At 31.7% G+C, this 18,957-nt stretch overlaps 1 protein-coding gene and 1 non-coding gene across 2 annotated transcripts; both read left to right on the forward strand.

The window, feature by feature from the left end:
- The first annotated feature begins 10,048 nt into the window (after positions 1-10,048).
- Positions 10,049-17,428, forward strand: LOC105111781 (polypyrimidine tract-binding protein homolog 2-like). Its single transcript, XM_011007231.1, has 12 exons — positions 10,049-10,195; positions 10,650-10,867; positions 10,951-11,160; positions 11,288-11,345; positions 12,348-12,410; positions 12,492-12,565; positions 12,923-13,018; positions 13,243-13,300; positions 15,857-15,961; positions 16,052-16,133; positions 16,797-16,909; positions 17,129-17,428. Exons 3-12 carry the CDS (start codon positions 11,126-11,128, stop codon positions 17,426-17,428), a joined length of 984 nt encoding a protein of 327 aa, XP_011005533.1. The 5' UTR covers positions 10,049-10,195; positions 10,650-10,867; positions 10,951-11,125.
- Positions 17,429-17,566: 138 nt separating this feature from the next.
- Positions 17,567-17,653, forward strand: TRNAS-UGA (transfer RNA serine (anticodon UGA)). Its single transcript has one exon. It is a non-coding gene; the product is annotated as a tRNA-Ser (tRNA).
- Positions 17,654-18,957: the final 1,304 nt, after the last annotated feature.

An 18,957-nucleotide genomic window follows, 5' to 3' on the forward strand; every position in this document is an offset into this window, starting at 1 on the left:
GACGGGAACATACCTTAGGGTTGCAAATATATGTAAATAAAGACAAAAGGATATTGCATAAAATCTTTTTATTTGATGGCTGTGAACATTTCTATTCTAGTAGTGTTCAAAGGAGTGCGTGAGTTCTTTTATCTTGCCACATTTATTGATTCTCTATGGCCTATTTTACATTAAAAATGAGTTTTGTTAGTAAGTGCATAAAGTCATTCCCAAAGATAAACAAGCCTCCTCCTATGCTCAAATATCATATTAAGCATCCATTCGTTATACTTTTTCAAATAAGCTTAGTCAAACTCTCTCTCTCTTTTGTGAGATAGTTCAGGTAAACTTTTTTATATATATAAAAGGCATCACTTTAAGATTACCATGTACTTCTTTACCATTCACTGTAGATTAGAACAAGATTTTATTTTTTAATATTTTCACTTTGGCTATTGAATTTTTATTTTATATGATTTGACTTTTTTTAGCTTAAATTAACTCTTAATTGTGTATTATTTTAGGGGGAGAATTCAATTAAAAGCTAAAGGACTGAAGTGAAAATCTTAATTAATATCAGGGGCAATTTAAAAGTTTTATTGAAGCATTCATTTTAATCCTTTATATTTTTTAGGTATAAGGTGACTAGTCCCTTGAATTTTAAGACAATACATTTTGATATTTAACTTCTTCTTTTTTCAATCCTTTTATGTTAGGAAGAAAAATAGAAAATTATTAAATTCCAGCCTAAAGAGAGAAAATAATCATTGAGGAAGACTCTAACTATCAAAATGATTGATTTTTGTGTCAAAATATTTCATATGATGAAGAGGCTTATGTTTATATTTTTTTTTTACCTTGAAAACACCTAAAACAATAAATTTGAGTTCAGGAAGAATTTTTGTTTAGGGTGAATTTCAAGTTTTTGGCTTTTTGGTGGTCATGGACTAATTTAACAAGGTTTATAGGGTGTTTTTTAGGTGTTTTGAGTCAAAAATTAGTTGAAAATGAGATTTTTTATATAAAAAAACAACGAAATGTTTTTTATAGCTACCATAGTAGTTAGATTTTGGATTAGACCAAGCAACGCATCAAAATTATTAATTTTTTTTGCGATATTTGGGGTAAACAACGCGTTATCTATCTTATTAACCTTTAAAAAGAAAAGGCTTGCACTTGCATTTGGTGTTGTAGGCTTGAGCATGGGCTATTGCATCATTAGGTTAGGCACTAGGCTTGACTTACTAAGCTCATGGCCTGTCCTAGTTCTTTTTTTTTGTTTTTTTATTTTTTAAAATATAATGCATTATTTATGTATATTTTTTCAAATAAATTTCCTGTTTATGTTTTAATCAGATTATGATTATTTTTAAATGATATTGAGTATTTTTAATTTTTAGAGATATGGGTATGATTCATCTTTGATTTTTTCTTGATTTTATATAGATTAAATATTTTTTTAATATTGATTTTTTATAAGATTTTTCATATGTGCAATCTTGCATTATTTTTTTTTAATTATTTTTCCATAAATTTTATATCTTATGTGCAGCCGTGCAGCCTTATATTTTTTTATATAATTATTGTTCAATAAATTTTATGTGTGTTTCAGTTTCTGTTACAAAGTTTATGTGTTTTTTATTACAAATTTATTTTGATAGAGAAATTTATTAAACATGACCAGATAAATTACATGTGTTGTGATATGAGATATTTGAATCTTTATTTTTCTCTTGGTTTTCTCAATTTAATTTTTATTTATTATGGATGAATTTTTTTAATTACTTTACACAATAGTTATTAAGTTGTTTAATTAAATGCGTGCATAAGTTTTTCAATTTTGTTATATATATATATATATATAAACTTATGTATATATACATAATCTAGTGGAGAAAACTATTTAGTCAATATTTGCTCAAGAACATTTAAAGGTTTTAGGTGCTCTTAGGTTGCTTTCTCTTAGAAAAAAAAATTTACCTTCTAAAACGAGTGTTTGGGACATATATCATACTTATTTTATATATTAAGTCTAGACACACAGATGAATACATAAAATATCTTTGCAAATATTTAACTATGTTTTTTAGATCATTACAGTAATAATAAGTTGACAAGTATTTGTTACTCTGTACTTGCTAACATGTTTTAGATTTTAATTCTTACTTGAAAGTCAGGCTTTTATACTCCTTTTGTTCATCATGCCACTTTTTATTTTGAGTTGCTCGAATAATATTTACATTAAATTGTTGTCTTTTTACATTTTACAATTTCATTCTTACATGAAATTTAAGACACTTTAAGCAATTTTTTTGCATGTTTCTTATTTGTTGCTTAAAAGCTAAATCATATACTTTTAATGTTATCAGTTCTTAATTGCATAGTTATCATATTCAACTTAGTTCAAAAAATAAACCCAGGACCCGGGTGACTTGAAGCCTTGACCGGGTCTATTTTATTAAAAAATCAGGCGTGTAATTAGCATGGAGAAAACCATTCTACCCATCGAATCAATTCAAAACTCGGATAACCCTGCAAAACCCGATTTATTTTTTAAATGTGTTTTTTTCATAGCTAGAGATCTTTTTTTCACTTTTTTAGCTAGTTACTAACTCATATTAAAATTTGCTATATAAATACTAAAAGAATGTTTTATTTTTTTAATGTTAGATTTGAAGCCCATTAATATATATACTTTATGTTTACAAGAAAAAAATTAGGATAAAAATTTTTTTGGTTTAAATATTTCAAATTAAAAGAATAAAATAATATATTCAATGTAAAATAAAATAAATCTTTTGAAATAGTTTTTAACTTATATCCATATAAATTATTTTTTAATTTTTTATATAAAATATTAAAATCTCATATTTTAACTTTTCTAAAATGACCTAAGCTAACTAATGTGACCTAAGATCCGGTCCTTTGATTGGATTAATTCTCGAATTAAATTTGACAATTATGTTTAATTACATACTTGAAAAACATTTTTTTTTAATTATATTGTAATTAAAAACAGCATATGTTTCTAGAAATATCCCTTGACCACACACAGACAATATATCTAGTTGCATTGTTAATTTGGTATCATGCATCATCAACTCTATATCAGTTATGATATTTTGCACATTTCTCTAGGATTATTGTAAATATAACAGGGCAAAATTGACCATGCATGAGTCCAACTACATTCAACTGTTTGGGTCAGGCTGGACAGTTGGAAAAATCTTTTAATTAGGTTTTTTTAAGTTTTCGTGTGATTTCAAAAACCTAGATTTCATTTTATTTATTTTCATTTAACATCAACAAATATCAAGACTGTTATCAATTTCATCGCTATATCAACATCTTTTATGAAGTTTTTTTTAATTTATTTATATGGATGTCCGGATCAACTTATGCGTATTATGACTAATCCCACGACTCACTAAATATCTTGCAAGTCCAATGAGCATGTAAGGTACCATAGGATAACAGGCATGTACAATGAGATTTGAACCTGGATACAGAGAAAAAGAACAAGTTCTTCGCACCATTAGACTAACAACTCAACCACCTTTTTTTTAATGATAAATATGCCTCTCTCTCTCTCTAGGGAAAAACTACTTTTTTTTCCTTGTATTTACATGTTTTAAGCATAATTGGTCTAAGATTTTTTTAAGAAATTAATTTATTTTTTGCTTAAAATTTATTTTCTTGTTTCAAATTAATCTTTTTTAGTATTTTCAAATATTCTTTAATATCAAAAATAAATTTTAAAAATTAAAATAATATTATTTTAATATATTTTTAAATAAAAATATTTTAAAATACAACCGTTTTTATAATATGAAATGAGATTTCACATGCCACCATCCCAGATTCCCAATATCCAAGTATATATTGTCAAAGAAACTTTTGGGTTGCAATCATAAAAGAAAGAAACTAATTCTTAATTTCCGTTTATCTTAGTCTTCGAAATTAGTGGCTTCTTTTTTATTGATGACTATATTGTGGATTTTTCCGCTCGAGCAATTTAGAATTGTTGTGGGTTTTTTCACTTAGCAATTTAGAATTGTAACCGTAGGAGAGAAAAGGAAGAGAGAATGTGAAGACATGGGACATTTCAGTTATCTATTTATCCAGATGATAATTTAAGTCGGCTTTCTTTACCGATATATATATTAAAAGCTAAACAAATCATACTTGAGTGATTTAATAAATCAATTTATAATGAGGTGAAACTTTGCTAAATTAACTATAAGATTTTTATTAATTTTATTTAAAATAATATTATTTGAGAATTTTTTTCAATTTAAACAATTTTAATTTAGGATAGATATACGTTGATTAGATAACCATGAATTCAAGAGAGAGTTTCAAACATAAATCAAATCAAATCAAATCAATTAATAAGAGAAATATAGATATTTTATTGCAACCATGAAATACAAGTTTGAAGAATCTCCAGCAAACTGTCAAATCCCAACTGTCCATGCAGCCATGCTGCTAGAAGAAAAAAAAAAAAAAAGATCATGACAGACAATTGAAGAAGCACAGCTTCATAGACACACACACAACTGTCTGTGCATTTCAGGCTTCTTCCACCGGCCTGCTGGAAGCATCACCAGCTTTCATATCGCAATTCATGGAGCAATTACGGCTCTTGAGGAACACATAAATTATGAAAGCAAGAAGCAGAAAGAGGAGCCCCCCAGCAACTCCTCCTTTAACAGCCAAGGATTGGCCTCCGGTGGCGAAGTCTTGGGCAGGCGGGTAAAGGTTGTAGCCGTCCATAACTCAACTAAGTATAAAAAAGAGCGATTAAAAGACAATTAATAATTAATGTTCAAAGAGAGATTACAAGTAGATAGGATTCATAACATTATATCATTACCTGATTCAGAAAAAAATGCATGAGTTTAGCAGAAGCAAAGAGTTGGAGGGATTGTGACTATTGTATGGTAGGGAAAGTTGGCCAATTGAGGGGTTATAAATAGCCATTGCTTGACTGTATATCACGCGCTATTATATCTTCAAAAAGCTAAAGTGCCTAACTTTTCGATCGGAATAACGTTTTCATTTTTATATATTTATAAGTAAAGAACAACGAGGTGTTTGTGGCACTCCTCAATAAATACTTCCTCGATTTTGTACGACACAGAACAGAAACACTTAAAAATTAAGCCAATCCACACGAAAGCATAACAAATAGCTGCTGCGGCTCCCTTACATATGGATAGAAACATCTATATTTTGGAATATTCGTCGGCATGATTAGCTAGCTGTAGTGGCAGTTTTGCTCTCTTTCTGTCTCTTTCTTTACGGCTCCCTTGCGCGTGAATGGGTAACCTCTAGATTTCCCACTTGACTGGTCTGAGCGATTTTGTTTCGGACGAGTGGAAAATTTGGAGATTTTTGCTTGAGGTTGTTGGACTGCCTTTTGATTCAGTTTGACTGGTTTCCGCTGTCGTTTTCGTTCTCTTCTTTGCTGGTTCAGGTGACTTTCAACGTTAAGAATCGGTGTATATCAGTGCTCATCGCCATTGTTTTTCTTCTCTGCATGTGTTTTTTTATTACTTTTCTGGAGAGTGAGGTTGATGATTATCTGGCTAGAGAATTTTAATTATTTTTTAATTGGATTTGTGAGGATTTGTCGGCTCTTTCATTTTGGTTGGTGTTGCTGGCTGGCTATTTGTCTTGCTGTTTCTTGTCTGGTCTTCCTAGTGCTTACTAATAATTTATTCTTTGGCCCCTTTTTTCTAGAAGATTTCAATTCAGTCCTTGCAAACTGAATATTTTTACCATTTTTTTTCTCCTTCTGAAATATATCTTTTCAATGAATTTCACTTGCTTGTGAATTGAGATCTTCATCCAGTTTCTTTTCTCCAAAATGTTCTACACGGAAAACAATTATTCATTTTTATCCCTGTAAAGACAAATTATTTACCTTTCATCCGGTCAACTTAGTATAAAATTCAATTTTTTAAAAGAAAAATTATATCATTCTAACTTTTTTAAAAAAATATTAAAACTATATGTTTTATATTTACTCAAACCAACATTTATCAACTAAGTGATTCATTCAAGACTTGGTCTGGTGATGTGCGGACCAGGTGGAATAACTTTGTCTCCAAGTGTTGGTGCAATAAGGCTATCTGTCGCCTAGCAAGTCAAAAACATACCCTCACCCAGTCGCCCTCGAGTTCTTGGCCCCATGATTGATTTATCCGTCAAACTACTGTGTACACGTGTTTATTATGGGATATTTAAAAGAGCTGATAATAATATTTTATTTAAAAAAATTATTTTCAACATTCATATATCAAGATAATTCAAAAAATAAAAAAATAATTTAAAATTTAAAACTTAAAATTTAAAAAAACATCATTTTAAATGCATTTTATTTTTTCATTTCAAAAATACTTTTGAAAAAATTAAAATTTATTTTTTTCTTTTGCTTCGAATTTAAAAAAAATATTATTTTAATATAATAATATTAAAAATAATTTTTAAATAAAAAATATTTTAAAAAATAATAACAATTTTAAATTTAACCGTCAAACTACCAAATACATTTACTGTTATATATAAGATCTAACTGTCAAACCACTGTATTCACCGCAAAAGAAGAATTAAATGCCTTTACATACATTACGAGCATGGGGTTGTAGATTCGGTCCACACATTCATCAACTTCATTTAACTTTCAATCAGTTTGTAGTGTGATTTTGAGTATTTTTTAATGTTAATATATATATTAATAATATTTTTTATTTTTTAAAAAATATTTTTAATATCAGCATATTAAAATAATAAAAAACATATAAAATATATTTAATTTTAATAAAAAAATTAAAATTTTTATAAATGCAATTTGCACCACGTTCCTAAACATGCTTTTCATCATATTTACAAAGTATTTTATCAGATATATCAAATGACATGAGACTACCTATATTTAATAATAAATATACCTTTAATCAAGCAATTTTGAGTATTTACAGTTTTTTTAAAAAATTTTAAATAAACTATATATATATATATATTCAAACTTGCCATGATTTACAAAATTTATTTTTTAATAATTTTTTAATTCAAACCATAAGTTGTTTCACTGATAACAATGTAAAAAATAAAATCATTAATTATTTACATGGTATTGTTTAATTTTTTTTAACATATGTGTTTAGATTAGCTTATGCATGTCTTAACTAATTTCATGGATCCTAAAGTTAATAACTATGTAAACTTTCAACAACTCTGAAATTTATGAGACTCGAATCGATAATTTTTAGATAACAAATTTAAAACTTGACTAATTATTATTTATATTATAGATGACATGTAGTTTCATAAAAAAAAATATTATGTAATTTTACTTCTCCTTGTAATTTAATCTCCCTATTTTGTTTTTCATATGAAGTATTTTTGGATTGGAAACATTTTGAGATAATAGTCTCAGTGAAATTGTTTGAGAAATTAAACCATGCCTAGCAAAAAAGTTTCTTATATGCCTAAATATTTCATTTTTGTTTCATCTCATTTTTGTACATATATTAGCAAATTTTTTTCTTCACTTGAACAATGTCAATATTTTTATTTTATTATATATAATATTCTTGAATTAATTTATACATGAATAGTAAGTGAGCTACTAACTCAGCTGACAATAATCAAGTGGTAAAGATTTAATTAAAATTTGAACCATATGACTAATATTTTTTTAATCTATATGTAAATATACAATCATTCTCTTAAAAATGATTACTTGTCCATTAGATGGATATTCATGATATTAAAAAAATGCTCTTGAACAGAGAATATTTTTTTTTATCGGGGGTAGTATAATGACTGAAATGATATTAATTAAATCTGTTATGCTTAGTTTTATGGACTTTCACTAATTTTTACTCACTAATTTTCAGGAGTAGTATATGAGTAGAGAATATTCCGGTAAATAGTACTTTCACTCACAAGCAGCTATGGTAAAAATCTTTATTGTTTTAGCTGCGGTTAATGTAATTTTTTCCTTTATCCATGTCAAGCACTGATATTAATATTTTATCAGATATAATAATAATTAAAAAAAACTATAAAACATGTGACGCGCTCGCCAGTGCATGGAAGGTGCCCTCGCTCTTCAGGCGACGGGTACATTGTTTTCTGATAATTAAAAATATTCTTCCATGATATTTTTAAAAGAATTGTCATGTTTTTTTCTTAGTTGTGTCAAGCTTGTTAGTGATGATAGTTCTATTTGTCATCAATAAGGTTTTTTTTTTTCCTCTTGAATTCCTCAAATATTACAGTTTAATGTTTTTTATTATTAATATTTTAACTTTAATTTTAATTTTTTCTTATTAACCCCTTTCCTCCCTTATTTTTCATCATATTCCATCATTTTTTTGTTTAATTAATTTTTATTTTCAATATGATTCTTTAATAAAAAATAAAATTTATTTTAGTTTTAATTTTGATCAACAAATTTTTAATTGATATTTTTTTATTTTAAATTAATTTGTATAATTATTTTTTTTTTCCAAATTAATCTTTCAACATTTCATTAGATGATAATTGAGTTTGTGGTTTTTTTAAATAAAATGCTTCAAAGGGTCACATGTCTGGAAAGCTAACACAAGTTTAATTTTTTTTTTTTACTTATGGTGTTTTCAACTGAATAATTTTTTATTTTTTATTTTTTACTAAGTTATTTAAATTTTATGACTTGAATCCAGAACTAGCTCAAGTTGATACATTTTTTATTCTCTAAATTATAAGTTTGTTATGCTAAATCGTATTAGCTTAATTTTTTTTCTTTATCTTATCTTATTTTATTTTTCTATATTTAATAATAACTGAGTTGTATTATTTATTCTTTTTATAAATTTTTTTTCCTAAGTTGTCGTTGACATTTTTTTTAATATCATCTATTTGATATCATTATTTATTTTTTATCACTCGATTAAAAAATCAATTTATCTATCTTTTATCTCTAACATGAATCGCAATTTTTTTTCCTTTTTAAAATGCTTGTGGGCTCCTTCAATATTATTTTTAACATAATAGAACTTGCGGCTAGTTTATATCCACTCGCTTAACTATTAACTATTAAAAATTGAAGCGCTCTCGTGGTGCATGGACAAGAAAAATTGAGAGATTTAAAGCAATAAATTATATATATTAGACCATATCATGTTCCAGCTGGGTTTAAATTATGCTTCAAAGCCCACGTACACTTTCACTGTAGGCCAGGACATTATATTGTTTTTTAAATTAATATTTCGTAGATATATTAATTCATTAAAAAGGTAGAGAGTCAACGATATAACTTTTGGAAATGAATGTGAAATCTTGTTTTTTTTGTTTTAATGTACTGATATTAAATATTTTTTTAAAAAAATTAAAAAATATTATATATATATATATGTATATATATTTAAATATTTTTAAAAATAATCACTACTACATTTCTAAACATCTTCTTAATAATTAATATTAAATAATTTTTTTAATTATTTTGAAAATATTTCATAAAATATTAATTTATAAACTTGTAGTGTAATCATTTGGGGTAAAGAAACTTTCAATTTTTCATATTTAGAGGTGTGAATTTGGATAGCATGTTTAAAACGTAAATCTTAGTTAATTTTAAAACAGTCTAGGTGCTTAAAATTTATTAACAGTTCAAATTAAATTAGTAAATAAGAGAGCTTTTTATATGATCTTTAAAATAAACTTTAACCATTTCAATTCTAATTTTAATGAAATTCATAGTTCAATGGTAAAATTAATCTTGTCATTGAAAACGTAATTATTCCAGTGTTTTTTAGGAAATTAATTTTCTAATAAGAAATTAATTTTTTATATTTTAAATTATTTTAATATATTAATTTAAAAATAATTTTTTAAAATAAAAATATTATTTTAATACATTTTAATATACAACATATTTCAAAAAGAAATCGAAACCACACTTAAATTTTAATTTAAACAAAATCTTCGCACGACCGTGTTTCCTACCCTGCATCAAAATTTATCGTGACTCTCTTACCCTTCTATTCCAATCATATTACTCTTGTAGTGCCTCGTACTCTCATCTAAAGAGCTTAATACCGACCCGTCGGCAGAAATAGAAAAATCATCTGCATAAGGTTGTGCATCGATTTTTCTCTCTGCGAAGCCCTAAATAAAAATAATCGCAAAGTCAATAATTACGCTCTGTGAGTTTTCTGAGGTATTTCACTGCTAATATTCTTCAATTTGTTGTTGTTGCTGTTGTAGTTGCTGTTTCGTAATTGCAACAAACTACGCACAATCTTTTAATGAAAAAAATATATAATCGCGGAATCTCTTTCTTTATTATTGGTTGAATCCCAATTATGTTAATGTGATTTTGTGTGTTAACTATTTGTTTTATGAATTAAACTTGCTTTCTTTTTTATGGATATTTTTCAATTCTGTTTATTCTTCAAGTTTTCACTGAGACAGGCACTGCCTTTTGTTACAAATTCGTCGAAGTTTTATTTTTTGACATCCTTCCCTAGGGGAAGATAAAAACTATGTTAATTTCATCCTGGGCGTAAATCCCTGTTTTGTTATGTACTTTTTATAATGAAAATTGATGTTTTTTATGGAGAAATTTATGTTCTGATATGGGGTTTTGTATTGCATTGTTGGAGGGAATACAGATTATTGAAGTGTAGTGTCTGTTGGGAGAATAATGTCATCTGTATCGAGTCAGCCGCAATTCCGTCTTACCCAACCGCCATCTAAGGTGTTGCATTTGAGAAACTTGCCATGGGAGTGCACTGAAGAAGAGTTGGTTGAGCTTGGGAAGCCGTTTGGTAATGTTGTTAATACCAAGTGTAATGTTGGACCGAATAGAAATCAAGCTTTCATTGAATTTGTGAGTGTAATTGGTTTTCGTTTCTTGTTGGTTCTTGAGAATTTTTTTGTTATTCTTAATATTGTTTGGTGGTGTTCTTTTAGGCGGATCTGAATCAAGCTATTGCGATGATATCGTATTATGCATCATCCTCAGAGCCTGCTCAAGTTCGAGGGAAGACAGTTTACTTGCAGTATTCTAATAGGCAAGAAATAGTGAACAACAAAACGACAGCTGATGCTGGTGGAAATGTGTTGTTGATTACCATTGAAGGGGCAGATGCACGCCTGGTCAGCATTGATGTCTTGCACCTGGTAAGAAATTTGTAGTTAGAAGAGGTAAAAACGCATTCTCCTGAGGATGTTGTCGATTCTGTTCTTAGGTTGTAGTTTGTCATGCTTTGGATAGCTTTTGTTTGACATGAATTGAATGGATCAGCAGGCCCATGTCAAGGGAATATCTTCGATGGCAGCTTAGTGCTTTGGGAGAAAGAGCGCATGTGTGTTTGTCTCCTTTCTCCTTTCCTTAACACTGCCTCTTTCTTCCCTACTTTTCATCCTCAACTTCCTATTCCTACCATTAAAATAGTTTAGGATGTTGCATATCTTTTCTCCTTTTCCTCCCCACCCTCTACCTTAAATATCTGCATGATCTGTGCTGGTTTAGAGTGTTTTTTTCTGGTTAATGATGCATAGTAGTTTATATTTTTGTGTATTCAGGGGGCGAGTCTTTGATTTATTCATGACTTCTTAAAATCATTTTTGAAAAATTAGGATTTTGTATCAAGTTTTATGCAAGATTCACATTGTTGATTTGTTATCATCAGATGCTAACTATTTATTTTTGTCAAATGGAGGATAATATCACAACTTTTCATAATCTAAGAGAAAGATGCATAGAATGCTAAGTTTTTGTTTATGCTGGCCGATAGAAGCAACAGTTAGTTTCCTTGGATGAAGATTCATAGATCATATGCAAGCATTTTTTTTTTTCTTTTGCATTCAAAGTTATGTGGTACTGGTTTATGGAATGTAGTTATTAATTTGATCCCTTGAACTGTATATTAGTTTGATATTCTGAAGTAAAGCAATTCATTCTTCAAAATGTTGGCACAAAGTGAAGTGGCCAACAACCATGCAAGTTTGCACTTTGTTTTCTATGTACATTTGGTCTTTTACTTTTCTACGTCATTGGTTATTCTTGGGCTTTATTGAGATGGGTATTACTGAGTTTCACAGTAACAGCGCCTGTAGGATTTCCTTAACTTCTCCTTGGAAGTTCTAAAGAATTCTTAGATTCTAATTTTAATTATGATCTCAATGTTATGTAATGCATGCATACATGGCAAAATTGCTGCTTTTCCTGTTTCTATTGTAGAATTTTTATTGTTATTCTTGATATTTTTTTATTGCCAGACAGATTTTGGGTCTTAGTAGCCTTCTTAGCTCGAAGAGTGTTTTGTGCTAATCTAATTCTTAAAAGAAAATTTTCATTTATGCAGGTATTTTCTGCTTTTGGGTTTGTTCATAAGATTACCACCTTTGAGAAGACAGCTGGGTTCCAGGTCTGTATTCTCAAGCTTATAACCAAATTATCATTGTCTTTTGGTTTCAACACAAGCTCATTCTGTGTGTGATCTTTGCAGGCGTTGGTGCAATTCTCTGATGCTGAAACTGCCTCTTCTGCAAAAAATGCCCTGGATGGAAGAAACATCCCTAGGTGACAGTTGTTTAATTGTTGACATGGTATTTAGTCTAACTATTATCGGTGCAAATGAATTAAAAAAAAATAGACACCTGTTCTGCAATTTTAGGTTACTCTCTCCTGGTCTATGTTTACAGAATACTTTAGATGTATTGTCAACTTTTATTAACCTATTTATCTTTGACACACCATTATATCCCCGAGAACAACGTTTCCACTTAAAAGTTGTCAACTTGGGCCAGGAGTGAACATTAAAATGCTTTGTAGATATACCTGTCCTTGTTATATATGCTTTATTTTTGCTTAATGTTTCTCTTAGTTTGAACTGTCAGTGGCTGATGATCTAGTAACTTCTCTCATCCTACGTTTCAGCTATCTGCTTCCTGAACATCTTGGGCCATGTACTCTTAGGATCACATATTCTGCGCATACAGATTTGAGTGTAAAATTCCAGAGCCATCGAAGCAGGTACTTCCTGGGCCTTTTTTCAGTATCTTGGCAGGTGCAATTATTTTACATGCAAGGAGTTTTGCTTCATAAGCAATGTCTTGTTAGTTGCTTCATGTTGTTGTGTAGTTCTTTTTGTCCTCAACACTAAAATTTCATCTCATATTTAATCTGTTCGAAGCTTGTATTCTTCATTATCATCACTGTTTTCCTAATTTTCTGCATTTGAAATTTTGTTGATTCAGGGACTACACCAATGCAAACCTTCCTGTTGCACCATCAGCTATAGATGCAAATGGAATGGTAAGGCACTGTAAATTTCACTTAACACATTCTAAGAAGTGGCAGTCAGTTAATTCCATATAATTGCTAGCCTTGTGAATCTCTCTAAATGTACTTGTGATTTACTTTTGGTGAATTTACGAAGGTTGCAGTGGCACCATTTCCTTATTTTAGCCCAGCCACCCTGTTGCATACCATGGGATTTTACATTTGTGGTTAATCATTTATTGTCCTACTCTTGACATTTCCTTAACATGAGCCCTCTGTCATTGTTTTTATTAAATTCATCCTTGTACTCTAGAACCATTAGGAATCTAGTCTCTCTGTCTACCCCCGTTAGTAAAGGCATCACTTTTCTGTTATCTGAGACCAGTGTCACATAGAGGAAGCACTAAAATAACTAATACCGTCATGATAAATAAATTATATATTTAACGAGGGGAAAAAAGCAAAAAGCAATGCTTTTCAAAAAAAAATTAGACTGCATAAAAAGAATCGTTATAAGAAACAACTGCACGAAAACAAAAAAGACTTGTTTATCCTCATAAACACATACCTTGTTGTTGTCTCTCTACCTCAAATTGCCATCACTGCCTTCTCTCACCTCACTTGATGTGGTCTTTTCATCTTATTGTGCCTATAAGAGATGCCCTCTCCTGGATGCCCTGTTATTTTATTTTTTTACAGCCCTTAGAATCCTAATTCCATGGTATTATAGTACTGTTTTATGCCCTTTGTACATATGGTGTAAGTGATTTTTGAGTCCAAAGTTTTCTTGGGCCAAATTTCTCTTTTACCATGCCTCATATTTCTCTTTTTTCAAACCTATCTGCAAATGCTGTCACATAACTCTCCCTTGATTCTTTTTTTCTCATTTGATTCCAACCCCCCCCCCCCCAAAAAAACAAAAATACCGAGAGAGAAGAAAGGAAGAGAAAAAGAAAGCAAACTAATCAACCTCCCACCCACATGCACAAAAAATTACAGCCACACCTAGGTCAAAATTCAATACAATTATGATATGAGACAATATATACACTCCAAACAAATATGACCACAAGCACTCCCGGTAAACAATGCCTAAGAGTTTTCTCTTTTCAAGCAATGTGGTAGAGCCAAAAATATACAGTTGATTGTAAGCCGTTGACATATATCTACATTTTTTTTTCATTGTTTGTAATAAGCACAGGTTCTTCTTTCTAGTGAAAAAGGGCACTGCAACTTCTGAATAGCACTTGTCACCTATTTTACTTATATTTACATTTAGGCTAACAGGATTCTTATAGCACAGTTCCCACATGAAATGCATTAGGAAAAACAAAAGTTCAAATCTGCTGAGCGAGTAAATGTGGCATCTTGGACAGTGAGTCTAGAAAATAAAATGATGCTGAATTAGACAGAGAGAGAAAAAAAATGAAAAGCAATTTTTTAAGCTGTCAACAACGTTGATTCTAAATTAAAAACAAATTCTCAACCAGTACCAATTCATTTTGGTACGAAAAGTGTTTATTAGAAAGCATAATGAATACCGGATACAAATTATGTCTGCATTAACTGCAAAAGAGAATGAAGCACCCTCAAGCAGTATCCCAGGGTTGGGTAGTCAAGACTCAAGAGCTCAATCATTTTAAGTGATGTAAGTGATAAAAAGAAGCCAAGCAACAATGTTTTTGTGGTGTTTTGATGGCCTAGATTCTGTGGGAACTACTGATAGGGATGGCTGTGGTGTGTACGACAGCAGGCGGTTTATTTTGGGCTGCAATGGTGGTTATTTAGGTTGGGCTGAGGTGGTACACTGGTAGTTGAGGATCTTCGTGTATTTCTATTTACTGAATACATGTTTTAGTTTCTGTCTTATCAACTTACTAAATTTATCTGATTTAATTTCTTTTATTTGGTTATGTTTTCTTTTCTAAATGTATAACTTCTTGTTTCTTTATTTTCCTCTTACTTTATATGTATATATTTTTTTTGTCATTGCTTATCTTTTGATACCTGCCTTAAAACTAACAGAAAGGTAACACTGTTAATAACCAGGGTCGACTGAGGGACTCAATTTCTAACATCCCTTGGGCGGTGTTTTGCTTATTGTCTTGGGATAGAAAAGATGGAGACAATGGAGGCAAAAACTTTTTTGGTTGAAGAGGCAGAGGCAAAATAATTCTGTCTTTGTGATAATTTTAGAGTGAATTCCTGTATTTTCAAAACAAGAAGTATAAGGATACATGTCTTATCTACCCTCACTGTCTCCGTCTTATATCTTTTGATACAGTAACCAAACGCTACCTTGAGTACAAGGATGAAGCTGATAAAAAAAAAATTACGGATCACTTCAAGAAAATTTCAATGAGTCCAAGGATGAAATACACAATTATAAACATCAGATGGCCTTATTTTCATCGTAAGATGCTTGTGTACAACTTTTTCTCTATGCACAGAAGCATATAGTGACAATTTAACCTTGCCATGGTTTTCAGATATAAATATGTTTTTTCAATTCCATGTACTTCTGTTAGCACATGCAGGCGTTGATATCAAAGTTGAAAACTTCAGTTTGACTTTTTTTTTCCACTGCAGTTCAGCATGGGCCTTGATGGGAAAAAACTAGAACCTGAGAGCAATGTTCTTCTTGCATCAATCGAGAACATGCAGTATGCTGTCACATTGGATGTTTTACACATGGTATAAACACTCCTTATAACAGTTGTGGAAATTCCTAGTTCACCAAGCCATCCTCAGTGCTGATATTTTTTTCCTTCAATGCTGTGCTAGGTCTTTTCTTCTTTTGGTCCTGTCCAGAAGATTGCCATGTTTGATAAAAACAGTGGACTTCAGGCTTTAATTCAATATCCTGGTATTGTTCAAATATCTAAATACTTTCGTTAACAGATAAGAGTAATTATCAAGATGTCAAAAAGTGTAATTATCAGGATGTCCCAAATCTTTTTGCTCTTGAAACACCTGTTTATACATGCCTGGGATTTAACAGTTGCATTTCAGAATTTGTTCAGGGAATGTTTCCAACAGCTAACTTTGAGAGTATTTGAGGTTGTGGCTGTGTAGTCATAAAGTAGGTTTGAAGTCACAAAACTGCAATTTTTAAGGTGGTTTGATCACCTTTCTGTAACATGGCATAAATTTGTACCACTATTTTTGAAAACCCAATTTCAAAACATTTTTTTTTCAAGGACATGGTAAATAGTAGAGGTAAGACTTGATGAGTTTCCATGGACGAAACTCAGGTGTTTACCATAATTTTTTTCCCATTACATATTTTTACTAAATATGGATGAAGATTATAGGGAAGAATTGGCATTGGACTATCCCTTCTCTTTTTTGCTAGAGTTGGGGGAAACTGTTCTTCCTTTTCTTCATGATTTTTTTCCAGATTTTGGAATCCAGTATGAGTAGTAAGTTAATAATCTTGAATGCTGCCTTAACGAAGTTGACTTGCAGATTTATTGTTACTCTACACGTAATTCTGAAGATACTAAATTGCTGTTGCCATGGGCTGCAGATGTCCAGACAGCTGTTGTTGCCAAGGAAGCACTGGAAGGACACTGCATCTATGATGGAGGATTTTGCAAACTTCACCTTTCATACTCACGCCATAATGATCTTAGTATTAAGGTAACCAGCTATGCCTTGGGAATATAATTTCGTTTTTGTGCTCGCTATAATAGTGAGCACATTCTTATAAACTCACAGTGCTCTTTTGTCTAATTGTTTTAATCCTTTTGAAAGAGCTGGGAGAAAATCTGATTCTAGACATACACGGAGATGTTTCTTTAAGTCTTTAGTTTAAACAGCACGGGCTGTATTATTCAAAACTTGGTACATTGATTACAGGTCAATAATGATAGGAGCAGAGACTACACCATTCCCAACAATGTAATGGTGAACCCCCAGCCTTCAATTCTAGGGCAGCAGCCAGTTGCAACACATGGTCCTCCTTCTCATCTATACACTGGAGCTCAGTTTGCTCCAACTACAGAGCATTCAATGATTCCTCAGCCGTTTCACTCACTCGCTCACGTCGGACGTGATCACTCTTTTTGTTTGGAGGATCATTCGTTCTTCACTCTCTTGCTCCGCAGGGAGCGCAGCAAGGTAGGTGCATATTATCATATAGAAACAAGCGAAGCGTAGCGATTCGTACTACCGTCAAAGTTTCGCTAACCGGCAGGCAATAGAGCCCGCCGATAGGCGCAAGCAAGCGTAGCGAATCACATAGATAAGCCCCTACCTGCCAGCTCGCGGATAGATAGGGCGAGCGAAGCGCGAAGGGGATGGATGTCTGAGCGGTTGAAAGAGTCGGTCTTGAAAACCGAAGTATTTTTAGGGATACCGGGGGTTCGAATCCCTCTCCATCCGCGAAGTCATCAGTTCTCTCTTGCGTTATCTATAGATAAGAACGAATCGGATCGACTCGACTGATATGATAGATGGAATGGGGAGCTTGTCTTATGATTTAGTTAGAAGTCTCCCTTTCGTTATCTTCTGCTCCCCTTGGGTTTGGGTTGGAGAGGGGGATTTGCTCTTCTAACTGAACACGTTATTAAAGATGAAAAGGAACGAAGTAGCTCAGTTCTTACGCTTTGAAGATTCGATAGGTAGAGTAAAGCATAACGCTAGCCTTCCGTGATCCCAGTCGCATTCGATCTTTCAGAATATCGTAAGGACTCCACTAAGCCCAGGCTATGATCACTTCACACCAAGCCGGCAGCTAGAGGGATAGGGTACGGGTCTTTCTAATGAATTTACATAAATAAGAGAGAGAATAGCTAAGCCTTCTGATGAGCCAAGATCAAAAACTAGAAAGGGCATTTTGGTAGTAAAGAGAGAGCCCCGATCAGTAGATAGAGATGGCCTTTAGCAAGAGGCGTGACCGATAGTCCAAGGCACGGAGTTGCTCGTATAGGGGTTTACGACAGACCTCGAAGAGTAGTGGGTTGTAAACAGATTAGAAAGAGTCTGGGTCTTTGAGACTGACCTTGTCAGGAGAGGGGCGAAGCAGCTCGACCATAGGGGGAGGGGTGGTCACTCGTATAAGTCACAGCCCTCCCTTGGGTCGCCTTCTAAGATCAAAAGCTGGAGAATCCTATGTAGTTCGTTCCCTTACGGCTGAGACTCTGGAATTCAAAACCCTCGCCTGTTGGCTTTCGCTCCCGGCTTCCCTATCGGAAATAGTATTCCAACTCGTTTTCGTACGAACGTGATTTAGTTGCCCAAGCCCTCTTTCTGCTACGAAAAAAAGGCACCTTCTTAAAGGAAAGTCAGTCGAGACCCACCTCTGGACTACGGACGAGCTGCTTTCAGAACCGCTTAAGCAATAGATTTACCACCAAAGTGACAACTGAATTGGGCGACTCGAAACCTGTCTCCAACCCTCATTAAACATTATCCGTCTTTCTATCACTAGTAGGTCCTGGCGAACCTGCTTTTGAAATAGCTCGACCGATAGGGAAAGGGTTACATCCGCGAGAGGGTAAGCGTGTAGGGGGGAAATCACGAAGACGGGCCACACATACTTGGCTTTACGCGATAGGGCACTTTTTTAAGACTTTCACCTTTTGAAGCTCACTTGACAGAGGGGTAGCAGGGGCTTTGGAATCACGCTCTAAAGATAAGGTAATAGTTCCATACAAGGAGCGATAGATAGCTCGACTAGAAGGAAA

The sequence above is a fragment of the Populus euphratica genome, unplaced genomic scaffold (assembly GCF_000495115.2).
Source record: "Populus euphratica unplaced genomic scaffold, PopEup_1.0 scaffold475.1, whole genome shotgun sequence".
Classification (NCBI taxonomy): domain Eukaryota; kingdom Viridiplantae; phylum Streptophyta; class Magnoliopsida; order Malpighiales; family Salicaceae; genus Populus; species Populus euphratica.

Bases quoted from the DNA above. Each gene is read 5' to 3' on its own strand.
- LOC105111781 (XM_011007231.1), top strand. From the start codon at position 11,126: ATGCACGCCTGGTCAGCATTGATGTCTTGCACCTG. The intron at 13,019-13,242 runs GTACTTCCTGGG...TTGTTGATTCAG, and splicing joins TTCCAGAGCCATCGAAGCAG to GGACTACACCAATGCAAACC. The intron at 16,134-16,796 runs GTATTGTTCAAA...CATGGGCTGCAG, and splicing joins GGCTTTAATTCAATATCCTG to ATGTCCAGACAGCTGTTGTT.